Consider the following 15210-nt stretch of genomic DNA (forward strand, 5'->3'; position numbering starts at 1 on the left):
ATAACATCTCATTGGCTCTTTGAACAATCAGTCTTACTGGTTCGTTTTGAATTAAGGAAATGTACTTTTTTGTTACCCAAGACAGTTGCATTTTTATTTTCTGGTTATTTGGACATAACTTTTGATGGAATGGAGATATTACACTCCAGTTTTTTTTATTGCGTCCGGCTGTAAATTCTGAATCAAGTGGTATATAACATGATTGTATTATTCCTACAAACCATGATTTTAGATATTTTAGTCATTAGTACTGGCACACCGCTCCCCCCCCCCGTGCGCATCACTTGGTGCAGCCCACACCACTCTAGTGATGCCACTGCCCCAAGTCTGTCAGTGTCACAGTCTACCTCCAACCTGCCAAGGATACAAGCTGTTCCCACTTGCTAATACTGAGCAGAAAGCAGATCTTACTGACCTTACTCCTGGTGCAGATTCTTCTCCTTACTTGGCACACTTTCTTCAAACATGGAAGTGCAGGACCTCCAGTTTGATTTACAGGGACTGCACAAATGAATCAAACCAGAAGTCCTGCACTTCTGTATTTGAAGAACCTGTTCTAGAAGCATGGTAAGTGGCTGCTGTTTTTTGTTTTCAATTGTGCAGAGGACTCAAGGTGGCATCAGGTAGCTTTCTGGGTCATGGTTCTGCTTCCACAGCAGACAAACTGATAAGGCCAGTGTTCCCTGAAGTAGACAGTTTGTTGGATGATGATGGTTGAGATAAAGGTCACTGTCCTGTACTTTGGACCAGAAGCAAAAGGTACTTCTAAATCAGACTTCCATGCCACAAGAGCTACAGGCCAGCTATGATTCTCTTCCTGCATATTGGTGGCGCTTGGTGGGAATGCCAAATACCTCTTCTTTTCTTGCCCTTTTTCCTCCAATGTGGGAACATTTAACTTCTGCCCAAGTTCATCCAAAGTGGAAGAGGAAATGCTGGCATTGTGACATCTGCATGGCTCGTCTACTCCCTGAATCCAGTCTCAGGTTGGCATTGACCTTCCTTAGGGCTGAACTGAAATAACCCCCCCTTAACTATTTGCCTACTCCTATTTGCAGACCATGGAGTATGGTGGTGGGGGTCATTCAGCAATATTAAGGAAAAATGAAAGGGGGGAAACAGTGACCAAGGGTATGACATGTCTTGCCAGCTGATGGCTACCATTTTTTTTCCAGTAGGCAGAGAACAAAATGAGAGTGGGAAGAATTGCCTCAGAGAGCAACAGAAAAATCTGTGGTGATGCAGAGCGAGAGAGAGAGAGCTTGTGTACTGTGGAGTGGAGAGAGCAAAGGAGGGAGAATGGATAGAGAGATGTATAATGCAGAGTGAGTAAGGGTGTGCCACTGGGGCACAGAAAAATAAAAGGAGTTAACAAAATAAACAAAAAAATACTAAATTTCACTTTTAACTAAAACGTCTTCCTTTGGAACCTTTTGAATTAATTGAAAAGTATCAATATGTCCCTTAGACCAGTGTTTCTCAACCAGTGGTATGGGTACTACTGGTGGTACTTGAGGTGGTGTCTGGTGGTACTTGTGGGACTCCCGGACATCTGCTCCCCAGCAGCAAGACCAGTGACACAACATTACAAACAGCAGTAGGAAGTTTGGCTTGGTGGGCAGAGATTCAAAGCATGCTTTTCGCATGCTCAAAAAAGCCCTCCTGTCCTCCCCTGAGCCTCTTACTAGTGTCTGTCATGTCATATCTGGCCTCCCAACCCAGAAGTACCTGGCAGTGATGTCATCACCAGTTACGTCTGGTGTACTTCCAGTAGGTAGACCATGCAAAGTGGTACAGCAGGGGACAAACATTGAGGAACTCTGCCTTAGAATGATTTCATTTGTGCCGCCCAGGTTAGGTGGAGGATTTTTCAGGGATGCTGATTACCCAGTGATCAGAGTACGCCAATGCTTTTTAGGGTTGGCCTGATCCTTTATCAGGAGGAGGAGGAGGAAGAGGAAGAGGACAAGGAAGGCAGCAACCACGTTCTGCTTTTGGGGCATTACCCAGAGTGAGATTGCCCTTTCTTTTGACAGAAAGGTAGGCAGGAAAGCAGGTACAGCAGCATTAACAGGAGAGACAAAACCAAAAGCCATACTCACTACCTGGCTGTTATAGGGAACATTTTACCTTTGCATACTATATTCCTTTAAAAGACAAAGGAGCCAAAGGGGGAGGGTGATAAACAAACAAATGGGTGATAAGCCAAATGGATGATGGCTATGTGTCTAATAGGAGGTGCAAATACTCACTGAGCCACAGCACACTTGACGTGTAGGGGTAGGTACTAACCAAGTAGGTAAACCTACTTGGAATGTGGTGGAGTTTCCATGTAGACATGCTCAAGAAATATTAATTTGATTTGATTTTGCTCACAGAGTAGCTGGCTTCTTGGTTTTAAAACATGTCCCCACTCAGCAGACTTTACTAATTCTCTTCTCCTTATTCAGAATCTATACATGCTGTACCGTTCCTCCATCCCTCCCTTTCCCCCCCCCCCCAGGTTTCTTTTACTGAAGGAAAACTGCCCACCATGTCAGCAGGTTTGCAAACAGGAAATTCATTGTAATCATATCTCCAGCTGCAGCACCACTCACAGAAAAGGGCCACAGTGTGTATGAACACCAAAGGAGATTAGTATGCTGAGCTGGTACATGAATCTTCTTAAATTCAGATTAAAGGAGGGGGTGTCTGTAGGAGGAGAGACAAAAGCTGCTTATAATTGACAGGAACAGAATTTCTTATTAGTTCTTGCTTGTTTCGCCAGGCACCCAGGAGCCAGAATATGGATTTACTTGTGTAACAGGACAGGTTATCGGATACTTGAATCTTGCCTAGTGAGTTCTATGAACCCTCCTCTTTCTCAGTATCTGACTCAGTGAGGTTTGTGCTCCACATCTGGAAGCCCTTTAGTGGGTCCTTTCACCAGAACATGCATCACATTAATACACATTAACTCATTTCCCTCTTGTCTGAGAATGTAACCTTTCTGGACCAGAGTTCCTACTTGGTGCTAGTAAGGGCAACTGCCCAGGAGATCTTAACGAGGTCAGATGGGCCTCAAGGATATTTTCCCAAAAACTCTCTGCAGTTATCGAGCTGCCTTTGGGAAATAATGATCCTGAATCTAGTTCAGGCTTGTGAGTTTAAGGACAAGATATCTTGAAATCATTTAGGGCTACATTCTGTTATTATTTAAATGTATTAGTTGACTTTATAAACCCATACATAGTAAAGTACAACTTTACGACAACAGCAAGCAATCAGTGCAAAAATGGTGGATACAAATTGAGAGAAGGGGATAAAAGAAGAGGTAGGACAGAAGCTATATACTTGGAAGGGGAAGGACAGTAGCAGAGATGGAGCAGAAGAAGAGGGCATCTCTTTATGGTTTCAAAAATGGAAAAGAACAAATTGTTAGCAGAGCTGAAAGAATTAAGCAGTTCCATACACAGTACAACTGATTTTAGTTAAGAACTTTATTGGGACAAAGAATTTAAGCCATTGCTACAGAGGCAGAAAACAAGAAAACAGGACATAAAATCAAACTAGCGGTCTAGTAAGGGAAGGAGAGAGCAACCCACAAACCTTTAAATTAGCAATTTTCACCCAGTGTGTAGTGGCACTTTGGTGTGCTGCGAATAGTCCGCAAGTGTGCTGTGGGAGTTTGGGGAACAGTCATTAATTAGTAGGGCTATTGGGGGTGTGTAAGCTCCCCACTGGCAATGCTGTGTGCCTTGACAATTTTAGCACCTTGTCAGTGTGCTGTGAGATGGAAAGGGTTGAAAATCACTGCTTTAAATAAGCAACAAACTCCCCCTGCTGGTGGAGACCAACATGTACACACTGACTGAATAAACTATATACATTGGGCGGCATCTCTCACGTGCCCTTGCCTACCTCACCAACACACGTGAGAGTTCTAATCAAACTGAAGGGTAAGATATTCGGTTTCACAGATTAAAATATGTTTCAGGGGTGGGTGCAGAATTATTATTGGCAGCCTGTACATCAGTCTAAGGTAACAGAGCCTATAGTGGAGATGCAATGCTACTATAACAAGGAAAGATAGCATAGGGGGAATTATAAAATCTCTTATAGATCACCACTTGAGCTGTAATGGTGCCAAAAGGCTGAGTGACCTAAAATGAGAAACAGATAAGGCTGCCAGTCAAACCACACAACCCTTCCTTTACCCATTGTTTTTCTCTGAGTGAGACATGAAGAATGACTTGTCAGAGATGTGTCTGCCTTACATTTCATCAAGAGTTGAGTAACAAAACTTTGGAGTTAATTATAATCATGTATTGTGCACACTGCTCCCATTCTTATCTGCACAATTTATACATTCCTACCCTTCAGAAATGAGTTTTTCTTTAAAAACTGAACATACTGTTTCAGTTATCTAAACTGGGCTCCCCGTAGCATGCTGTGTTCATCTCTTGCCTGCCTTTGGTAGGCTCTTCCACTTTCAAAAAGACCAATACTTCTCTCTGGTTCTGATAGATGAATGTTGGCATGCATGTCTGTTTCGTAAGCAGCATCTATTTTACTGTCCTACGGAATGACATGTAGCAGTTACTCATGCACTACAAAAGCATCTAAGATGACTCACCAAGACCAATTTAGAAATTCCACCTAAATAAAACGGCTGTTCTTCCGTCATGAAGCCACGTAGGCACATACCCCCTACAGTGGCAATTTTGAAGTCTTAAAAGCTAGATTTGTCTTTTTCTCCTATCTTCACTAAGAAAAACCAGAATGGATGGTTACCTGATTTGGTTGCCAGTGCATCAGCCAAACCGGCGTTCCTTGAGTACATAAGAGTTTTGGAAAGGTAGTGCTTCTTGTTACATTGTTTTGCAGATAAACCTTGGTTCATCAATTTCAGTGTTAATCTGTACAGACCAAGAGCCACCACCCCACACTACTAGGTTCATGATCACTCAAATGCTTAAGTCATTTCTGTCCAAAGTTGCATATATGTGTACACCTGTGGGCTGGGCAGAAATGGGTTAAGAATGTGCTATGGAATTGAAAATAATAGCATTTTATGTAGCTGTTTTTTGTTTGTTTTTTCTCAGCTGTGGCAAAACCCATTACAAATAATTAAATGGTTTGGGGAATAAATGAGACCAAATGGAACAAAAATGACAAGTTATGGACCTAACATCTAATGAAACGAGTGCAGCCTCTGGTTTGGTGGTGATGGTGGTTCAGGAGCTGTGTCCAGGAAACCTCCTAAACACAGCTCCAAAAACACCAGGGCTAAGAATGCACCTCTCAGGTCTGGGAATTCATCTCTTCTCCAATACGGCACCAACTGGCAAACCTAGCAATAAATGATGTTGGAACACCACTATCCCATTACCCATAGACTATGGGCCATAGTTATCCAGAATAAAGAAGCTAGGAGATAAAAACAATGTCTAAGGAGATTAAAAAAGTTAATAAAAATAGCATCCGTTTGCAAGACAGTGCAATGTAATCTTGTCCTTAAAACAATTCTCTGATGGGCCCAATTCATGCATTACTATACCATTGTGGCATGATGTCTGTCAAACACCTGTATCCATGTGGTGGGTCTCTGTATCAGGGGTAACAAATGCAAGTGCTGACCATATAGGTTGTTCCAATCACAGTCTGCTTCCTGAGCTAACAATCCTAATAGAGGTGCAGCACTGCTAAAATGGAGCCATCACCGTAAGTGTGTGGGTGTGTACATACTGGCAGCACCTACCTGATGGCAGTAATGCATGAACTGGACTGTTGGTAATGGTCTGCATTTGCAGTTGGGAAACTGAGGCTGAGCAGGGAGTGGTGTTCCAGTGCCAAGCTGCACATATTCCCAGCTGATTTATCTTTTACTTGAAGTAGAAAGTCTCAGACTTAGATTTATATTAATGATTTAGTTCTATACGGTACACAGATCCTCCATCATTTCCCCCCCCCCCCAGTCAGTGATGCAGCTCCTATTTCCATTTTGTTAGCCCAGACCACAGCTGGGCTTCTATCAAGAACCAAGAAAAGTAATACTGACCAGAGGTCTCTAATTGCTTTCCTTGTAATAAAATTTGGTCAAGCTACCCACCTGCATCACACGGATGTCAAATTACACCCTGCCTTTTTCTTGGTAATTGCTTTGACCAGAGGGAGTTGTCGTCTTTGCTTGCCATGCTCTGTCCAAAATGCAAGTATTGTAAAACTGTCAGTGTTGAATTTTTACAAGTCTTGCTCCAAGGTTAGTTAAATTTTGTCCCTGCCTTATTATATCATGCTGATGGCAACTTACAAAAAAAAGTCATACAGTGTTACAAGTACACTCATCAGAGCCACACAAAAATCCTAATAACTAAATATGCCGTCATACAAGGCTTATTTGAGATTTTGCTGGATGCTCAAACTTAATATTGTGTAAGCTCAAGGTAACTTTAATGCCTGCAGAGAACATGTCATGCTGTGATGGCCTAACATGCAAAATCTGTACACAGCAGTTAAGGAAAGAATAGTTAGCTTATTGAAGAAAAGCTCTAGATCAGCGTTTCTCAAGGTTTGTCTTCCACTGTACCACTTCACATGGTCCACCGATTGGTAGTAACTGGCAATAACATCATCGCCAGTTACTTCTGGGTTGGGAGGCCAGATACAACACAATGAACACCAGTAAGGCTCAGGGGGGGTGGGGGGCTTTTTCAAGTGTGAAAAATCATGCATTGGAGCTACTGCTGTTTGTTGTGTTGTGTTCCTGTTCTTGCTGATGAGCGGCAGGTGTCCAGAGGTCTTGCTGGTACCACTAGACACCACCTCAAGTACCAGTGGTGGTACCCATACCAATGGTGGAGAAACAGCGCTATAGATTGAGATCTGGAATTTTCTGGAGCTGCTCGTTGCATGGTTTGGAAGGTTATAAACGCTTATAGCTCAAGTCAATCACTGGTATGGTGTAGTGGCTAAGAGCATGAGCTGTGAATCTAAAAGCCTTTTATTCATCTCTCACCTTACTAAATGTTATTAGGCTAGTGCTTTGAACATGTGCTACGCACTACATAAAAGCAAAGCTTTACTGATTGTAGTAAGAAGAAACCTGTAATTATTCTTCCAAAGAAAGACTACAAATTGTGCAAGTACAGCATTCTTAATGATATATGTGTGAGTTAGCAGCTAGCCATTAATAACGGTTAAATGGTTTGGTAATGACCTTGGTAAGACTATTAAATCCTATGAGTTTACATCTTATGAAAAATGGGATTCTGAATGTAAAAACCCCACACAGATGGCAAAGCAATACACCAAGAGGCACCTGCATTTCACATTAGCAGTCAGTCAACTGTTGCACAAACACTGTACCCTATATCTTGCCAGCAGGTGAATATTTGTAGTTCTCAAGGGACTTATCTAGCAGAACTATAAAAGTCCTGCTGAACAGTAACAGTGCAAAACCGATCCCTTTAAGAATGGTGTTTGTTTTTTTAAATATTATTTTAAACCTTAAAAAAAACAAAACCATTTGCTCTCGTCCCCATTTCAGCCCACTTTTTCTTAATGCTAAAAGCCCACAATCTCCTAGCACAGTTGGTGCAGTGGTTTCACATATAAGCAGTAGCACAAACTTCCAAATTGTGCAGAACCATTCTTCAGTGAGGGAAAACCATTCTGTGTGACATTTCATTGTTTTTTTTTAGGGATTTTTATTCCACCCGGTGGCGTAGCTGGAGTGGGGGCAGAGCACTCAGCCTGGCAGGGAGGTGGGTGAGTGGCCCCTCCCTTCCGAGCCATTCCTGATGTGGGGGGGGGGGGGGAAACAGAGCCGTACAGGAGGGTAACCTCCCTGCATCACAGAAGGCTTCCCAGAGGCTTCTGAAAGACGCTTCCAGTTTTTCTGGCTCCCCTCCGCCCTGTGGACTTCATTATATGTAGAATTTGGTATCTGCAGGGATATCATGCATCTCCTGTGAATACTGAGGGCCCACTGTCTAATCCGAACTGTTATTTAGACTGTACTTGTCATGTAATTTAGTGTTTTGGAATCATGGAATTTTAATGGTCAAATACAGAAATTTACAGGGACTTTTAAAGCTCATATACATTTTAAAATATAGCCCATATACATGAAGTCCTTTGTTGATTTTTAACACATATTCAAAACCTAGGATGTCAGATTTTTCCCAAAGCTGCCACAATAAATGCATCTGTACATATTATTTAATACCATCTGGGAACACACTTTCATTAAAGATGAAAGACATTTCACTTTGTTTTTGGACACCAAGGATTCAGATGAACTACCCTTGTCCTCCCAATCGTATCCTAAAAAAAATCCAGCCAAGTAGGTTATCTGCTTTGAAAGCAGTTGAAGTCTTAAGTTCCTTCCTCCTTTTCACTGCATACTCTCACTGCTCAGATTATATCCTGAAGTGTCAGAGCCTGAATGTATCAGAAAAGGTCAGGGTTGACATCAATTCATATAATATTCTTCAACTTCAGTGAACACTGTTTTGGCTGATCTCATAGCTATTTACTGAATATCACCATTTATTCTAAGTTATCTTTGCTAACTAGGCGAAAAGGCACCCATTCTGTTTGGCAGTGGGAGAGTACAAGGACAGCAGGTGTATTTTCTATGGGCTGGTTGCTGGTGTTTTTTATGTATCTCTTTAGGTTGTGAGCCTTTTTGTGACAGAGAACCATCTAACTAATTTTCTCTGTAAACCGCTTTGTGATCTTATGTTGAAAAGTGGCATATGTTCTTAACAATAACATATACTACAGTTATAAAGTATGACATAGCAAATGATATAATCAGTGGTTCTTTAGCATATTTGATTTAATTGCACGAAAGATCATTAGAGTGATTTTTTCCCCAGGTATTTATACAGCTGCAAAGAAATTGTATTACGACGAAATACAGCCGGAAGTCTTGGCTTCAGTATTGTGGGAGGCTATGAAGAAAACAGTGGAAACAAACCATTCTTTATCAAATCTGTTGTTGGGGGTACACCAGCATATAACGATGGAAGAATCAGGTAATGAAATCACAGGAGTTTAGTCAGCTTCAATAATTCCAGATAGTTAAAGACAAGTTCACATACCAGTTTGATGTGTACGGGGGGGCCCTATCCATGGATTCTGTATCTGGGGTTTCAGGTATCTGCAGATCAGGGTCCCCTGCACCCCCCTGGAGGGCTTCCCCTGACCTTCCACTGCCTTACAAGGCATTTAAAACATCACTTCTGGTTTTCGATCAAAAACCAGAAGCATTTTTTTGTTATTTTCAATCATTCTGAGAGTGATCAGTCAAAAGACCCTCTGAAGGTGAGGGGAGCCCAGCTCCCTTCACCTCTGGAAGATAGGGGCGGTTTAACTTAATCACATGGGGTTCTGGAATGGAACCCCTGCAGATACTGGGGCATGCCTGTATTCATTTACACACAGCAATGTGTGGAAAGTAATAGGTATTGCTCAATTTGTGCTAACAACCATTTTTACATTCCAGGTGTGGTGACATCCTCCTTGCTGTTAATGGCAGAAATATCTCAGGAATGGTGCATGCCTGTTTGGCAAGGATGCTAAAAGAACTGAAGGGGAAAATTAGTCTTACCATTGTGTCCTGGCCTGGCACTTTTTTATAAAGATATATTTCAATTGGAGAGCAATAAGTCATTTGACACAAATGAGCCACTTAATATGGACACCTGTTTGCTCCATTTTTTGGTCTACTGTATACTTGTAACAGAAAAGTTGTGAAATGTAAATGTGCATACAACAAACAGAATGGTCTTAAGAAAAAAATATAATTCATGGTACGTGTTAGAGCAACATGCACTTTTAAAATATGGAATTCTGCTGAGATCATAAGGCAGGGCACACATCTTTGCTGCTTGATCTCTCTTATGTTTGTATTTTTATATCTTCTCAAAGCAACAGTAGTTATATGCTCCACCTACAGTTTATAAGAAAAATAACTGAACACCTGATTTTGCAAGTGTTCCCAAGAGCTCTTCAATAACTGTTGCAAATTTTTGCAAACAATTGTTATTGTGACAACATCTACACAAGACACAGAAAGCAGTTTGATGATTATATGAAATTCCCTTTTGTGGTCAGTATGAAGCTGATATTTTTCAAATATTTTGTTTCTTAGTGTGTAAGAACTGTGAATGAAATTTCATTTTTACTGTTAAAATAATTGTAATTGTTATTTGTAAAGCCAGGTTATTTTCATTAAAAAAGCACAAAAGTATACATTTCTCCACAATGTTTCTAATTCAAATGAACAGTTTTGAGTGTTCTGCCTTGGTTTTGTTCATTGCCTTTTGTGACAAGCACTTTTTGGAACCAAGATCATAATGACAGGAGGAGAAGGTGCACTAAAATATCTACAGCAGTGTTTCTCAAACTGTGGGTCGGGACCCATTAGGTGGGTGGGTCGCAAGCTGATTTCAGGTGGGTCCCTATTCATTTCAATATTTTATTTTTAATATACTAGACTTGATGCTGCCATGGTATATGACTGCATTTGGAGAAATGTTACTGACCTATACTTTTATCAAGCTACTATGTATATTCTTTTAACAATGATAGTAAATGGGACTTACTCCTGGGTAAGTGTTGGTAGAACTGCAACCTAGGATTGTTAAAAATTTTCCTGCTTGGTGATGTCACGTCTGGTCATGACATCACTTCTGGTGGGTTCCAACAGATTCTCATTCTAAAAAGTGGGTCCCGGTGCTAAATGAGTGAGAAAACACTGATCTACAGAGTCTGAAGAGGGAAGAAGGAACTGGTCGGGTTTATTTGCAAACCAAACAGTGGAGGAGAAAAGCTAATAGATTTGGGCAGCTCAGTTACACGCACCTTCTCTACACTTGCAAATGAACAGAGGTGGAATCGCAGCTTGATGCTGCTACAGCACTTAGGTTAAAACATGTATGCCATGGAAGGAGGTACTCATTTAGGAAACTGGATCAGGTTAAAAGGAAGGTATTTGTATTCTGAAAACAAGTTATGCAAAGCATGTACTTTTACCACATTTTTCAAATGAATACCGATCTTTGATTCATTCTTCCATGATCTCTGGGTGAACTGAATTGTGTGGGATTCCTCCGATTTGCAGTATAGTTGCTAATTCCTCCCCAAAGACTCTGCATTAGCTTCACACACTGCAGTTTGATAATGCTTGTGTAACAATGCACAGGATCTTGCTCACAAAGTACAATATTCTTGGATACCTTCTGTGATCTCTATAACTCTCTGGTTGCGAAGACAGACACAACAATGTGCTTTAACATGAAAAATTCACTCTCTTTATTTTCAAAAATCCAAATTAAACTTATGCTTTATACTAACAGAACAAGATTAAGAGCAATTTTTAAGACCCAGAAAAATAATTAGATTTTAAAGCAATCTATTTCTGGCACTATTATAAGCAAGTAGGCAAAATTCACACATGCCTATTCTGCAGGGGCAGCTTCAGTATTTTCCTGTTCTGGGGCAGGTTCACCACCACCTGTTTCTTTTCCTTCTTTGCTCTTCTTTGATTTTTTGTGTTTGTGCCTCCTGTGGCTGTCTCCCTCTTCACTGTCATGGCGACGCCTGCTGTTACTGAGAGAATATTTTCCAGAAGGAAAAACAAAGAAAAAGAAAATCAGATATGAAGTTTTTAAGTGGAGTCTCAAATTCAGTGCCATCCTCAATGGAAGCCATTTCTCAAACCTCTGATTCATAAAGCTAATTCTTTAGCACATGTGAGGATATGAACACTTTAAAAACAGAAATTGAGTGTCAGTATTATATTTCACCATAATTCCATTTGCCAAAATTACTAAATTCCAAAATATTTATTTTAGAAAACAAGCAGGCAATTTCTCTGGCACTAGAATGCACTAAACATCTTTGCGAACACCTAATCAAATTTGTCTCCGTAAATACGAGGCTATTTTCCCCCCCTGTATATGAGAAATAAGAGGCCTGCCAGTTACAGCTTCTGTTCAGGAAGGCACTGTTTTGCAGGGGTAGCTTTTATACTAATGCTTTAAAGTTGCATTTTTTCCCACTACTCAAACAGGAGGTTGTTTCTGATTTTACTACACATCTTCACTAAGAGTACTAGCTGAAGTTCCGTTCATAATGATGAAAAGTAACTTCAAGCAACATAATCAAGACTCTTGTGATACAGCTGCAAGTTTTAATCCACTGAACTGGTTCTTTAACTAAAGCTTTAATGATAAAATAATATTAGTGGATTCGAAACTAAAAGCAACCTAGGTGTACAAGCTTCAAAGCATAGCTTGTCAATTCCTCCAAAGCTGGTGAAAAGGCCATTGGAAGACGGGTTTTTGCTTTCACTGCATCCAAATCTAGCAGATACTCTGCATTTCAGGGTACAACTAAAAATAATACTGATGGCATCTGAACTTGTTCATTTTTAAATCCATTTTGCTTTCTGACCATTACTGTAGCAGCATCCTATATGCCAGTTTGCTAAATTAATGCAAAACTTTTAAAAGTGGTGTTTCCTTCTGGCACAAGTGATAGTTTTATTCAGTAAATTTTAAGTTCTCTGACATTTCAGGGAAATGATGCTCTTCCTGCATTACCCCTCTACTGAGCAAATAGCAACATGCAACACTTATATTTAATTAACATCTAAAAAATGAACCAAAATACAGGGGGCCCTCCCCCATCTGCAGGGGTTCTGTTCCACAACCACCCCCGCCCCCCAAGATAAGGAGACTGTGGGTACAGGGACTGTACACCCATTACAAGTACCTTTGTTTACTGCAGTAGCACTTGCAGCCTTGGTGCTTCTTGCTTAACATTCTTCCTTAACTGAAGAACTGAACATGCAGCCTGCATACTAGAGGTCGACTAACAGGACGTAGGACAGTTCTTGCTTCCTATTAGTCTTTCTGCAGCATGCAGGCTATTTGCCTGCATGTTTGGTTCTTCACTTAAGGAAGAATGTTAAGCAAGAAGCACCCGCGCTGCAAGCGCTACTATAGTAAGGCAGTTGTAATAGGTTTGCAGGGGGTCCCCCCAGATCTGGCTATAAGCGAAACAACAGATACCATAAGAACATCTATGGATATGGAGGCCTGCCTGTATTTAAATTGGTTGACAACTCTAATTCTCCAGAATGCTCATATAAACCGAGGACTAACACTGGACTTCAGCACTGTGTAATTCTTGTTTTTTAACACATAAGCAACTGAAATACAAAAATTTTTCTGTAATATTCCAATTATCTTTCTACTGCCCCATAAGATCACTTATTAATATGCCAACCTTCGAGATGACTTGTGTCTTGTCTCTTCCTTTTCTCGATGTCTCCTTTCTCGGTGCCGTTCTTCTTTCTCCCTGCTTGTTCTATGCCGCTCATAGCCTCTGTCTGCATATTCTCTGTACCTATATCGTTCTTCATCACTGATAATAAAATAAAATAAAATATGCTAAAACATCACTAACCACATTTGGCTCCTCCAATACACATACACAAAGAGGTGACTACAACATTTATGTGTGTTCTACATACTGCAAAGCTGAAGAGATTTGTTTAATGGGAATCTCTAGCATAAGAATGCAGATCAACCAATAAGAGAAAGCTATGATACCAAGCTGATACTCATGGGAAACTAAGGACCTGTGGAGTGATTACACAGACGTTCTCATAACCATTACGGATTTAGGAGTTGCGTCAAAAGCATAGGTCAGTGGTTTATTTCTCTTATTTCTTTGGCCAGTGTCATAAAACCACTGTATTTTATAAGTGTTTCTATTCTTCCTCTATATTTCCAGTTTGGTGTATATTTGGTGTATTTCCCCTATGGCGGGAGCAAACGTAAACTCAATAGCACCAGTCTGTGTCATTCAGAGCTGGCATACAAATCACAGCAGCAGCCAGACAGGAGTGGGGAAGAGAGACAAATTACAGAAAGCAGCCAGGACCAAACAAACTGCTTCATCCAGTCTCAAGGGGATGGGACAGAGTGACCAATGACTAGCTGGCACTCCTCCAATCAAAGAGACATAGTTGAGGAAGAAACACGGCTTCCTGGTCAGAAGTCCACTCTTTTCCTCCAACTCCAGGTCGGAGAACCCACCAGTCCTCACTGTGTGCAAGTGTCAAGAGGTGGTGGTTCCATCAACCTGGTAGATCAGATGAAGAACCATGTAGGTAGAAAATTGTTAGCATTTTATGTTGTTTTGGGGTTTGTCTCCTTTAAAAGATTGTTCAAAAATTCCTGGTTAGCAGCAAAGCCTAGGTTTGAGCCATGAGATTCTACAGTACCTCACCACCATCTGCTGGCAGTTTGAATGATTGTATTAAAACCCTTTTCCTGCCAAATTCAATTCTCTTTACTCTTTTTCCTTGTTCATTTGGTTATGTTATTTCTTTTCTTTCATTAGACTTTCGTAAACCTTCTACAGATTATCCTTGAGTCTTCCTGGTCTCTGGTATGAGAAGTATAGTGGATTGTCACTTCTGCCCCACAGTCACTGGCCAACCTTTCTTAACCCTAACAGCCAGGATCCAAAAGCAGCCTTAGGTTCATCTAAGAAAGGGTAGTTCAACTTTGGGCAGCTGGGGGGCTGTGCCAATCAGGAAGTAATTGGCGGTGATGTGATGAAGTCATTGTCAATTACTTCCCTGTTCTTAGCCACTAGAGTCATTCAGCAGGCTCAGGATACTCACGCCAGAGACAGTTGTGAAGGGGCTTTTCATTCTTCCATTTGTGCTGTCCCAGCTTCTCCTCCTTCAAAAGAGAAGCTGGAACAGTGTGGCAGTGAGATGGAAAAGTCGCTGAAACTGGAGAAGGTGGGGGGGGGGGCCTGTGGCTGGGCTTTCATGGGCTGCCAAAAACGGCTTGTGGACGTGTTGCACTGGGTGAGGTTACTTTTGCAGAAGGGGAACACAAACAGAATTTGTGTCACATCAACTTTGTTTTGAAGCTCCCCTGAGTTTCAAAAGTAGGTTGTTATACAGCATGAGAAGCTGCTGTTAAAGAGCAAAGCCTACCTCAGCTCCCAGAATTAGCATCAGTTTGGGATCCCTGCTTTTATGACCACTGGAGCCAAACTATAGACTAAATAATGCTCTCTGTGCACAAATGATAAATAATGCTCTCTGTGCACAAATAAACTAGACATCAAGATTTAAAGATTTTCAAAGAGACACCTGAGAAGCATGCTACCAAGGCCCCAAAATACATA

General features: G+C 41.1%; 2 protein-coding genes across 12 annotated transcripts in view; one reads left to right on the forward strand and one right to left on the reverse strand.

Annotated features, from left to right (window-relative positions):
* The window catches only part of LNX1 (ligand of numb-protein X 1), a 77072-nt gene extending 67443 nt beyond the window's left edge, over window positions 1-9629 (forward strand). For both annotated transcript variants that reach the window (XM_066632765.1, XM_066632766.1), the window contains exons 9-10: window positions 8865-9023; window positions 9494-9629. In XM_066632765.1, the coding sequence (XP_066488862.1) occupies window positions 8865-9023; window positions 9494-9629 (295 nt within the window). The remainder of the gene's footprint in view (window positions 1-8864; window positions 9024-9493) is intronic.
* A 558-nt stretch (window positions 9630-10187) lies between these two features.
* The window catches only part of FIP1L1 (factor interacting with PAPOLA and CPSF1), a 45073-nt gene continuing 40050 nt past the window's right edge, over window positions 10188-15210 (reverse strand). For 5 of the 10 annotated variants that reach the window (XM_066632776.1, XM_066632774.1, XM_066632771.1 and 2 more), the window contains 2 exons: window positions 13285-13422; window positions 10190-11601 (listed from right to left, as the gene is read on the reverse strand). In XM_066632776.1, the coding sequence (XP_066488873.1) occupies window positions 11451-11601; window positions 13285-13422 (289 nt within the window). In that variant the 3' untranslated portion in view covers window positions 10190-11450. Of the gene's footprint in view, window positions 11602-13284; window positions 13423-15210 lie in introns of all 10 variants that reach the window. The other 5 variants (XM_066632773.1, XM_066632772.1, XM_066632769.1 and 2 more) reach the window with 2 other exon arrangements.

This window comes from Tiliqua scincoides, chromosome 6, assembly GCF_035046505.1.
Source record: "Tiliqua scincoides isolate rTilSci1 chromosome 6, rTilSci1.hap2, whole genome shotgun sequence".
NCBI classification, from domain to species: domain Eukaryota; kingdom Metazoa; phylum Chordata; class Lepidosauria; order Squamata; family Scincidae; genus Tiliqua; species Tiliqua scincoides.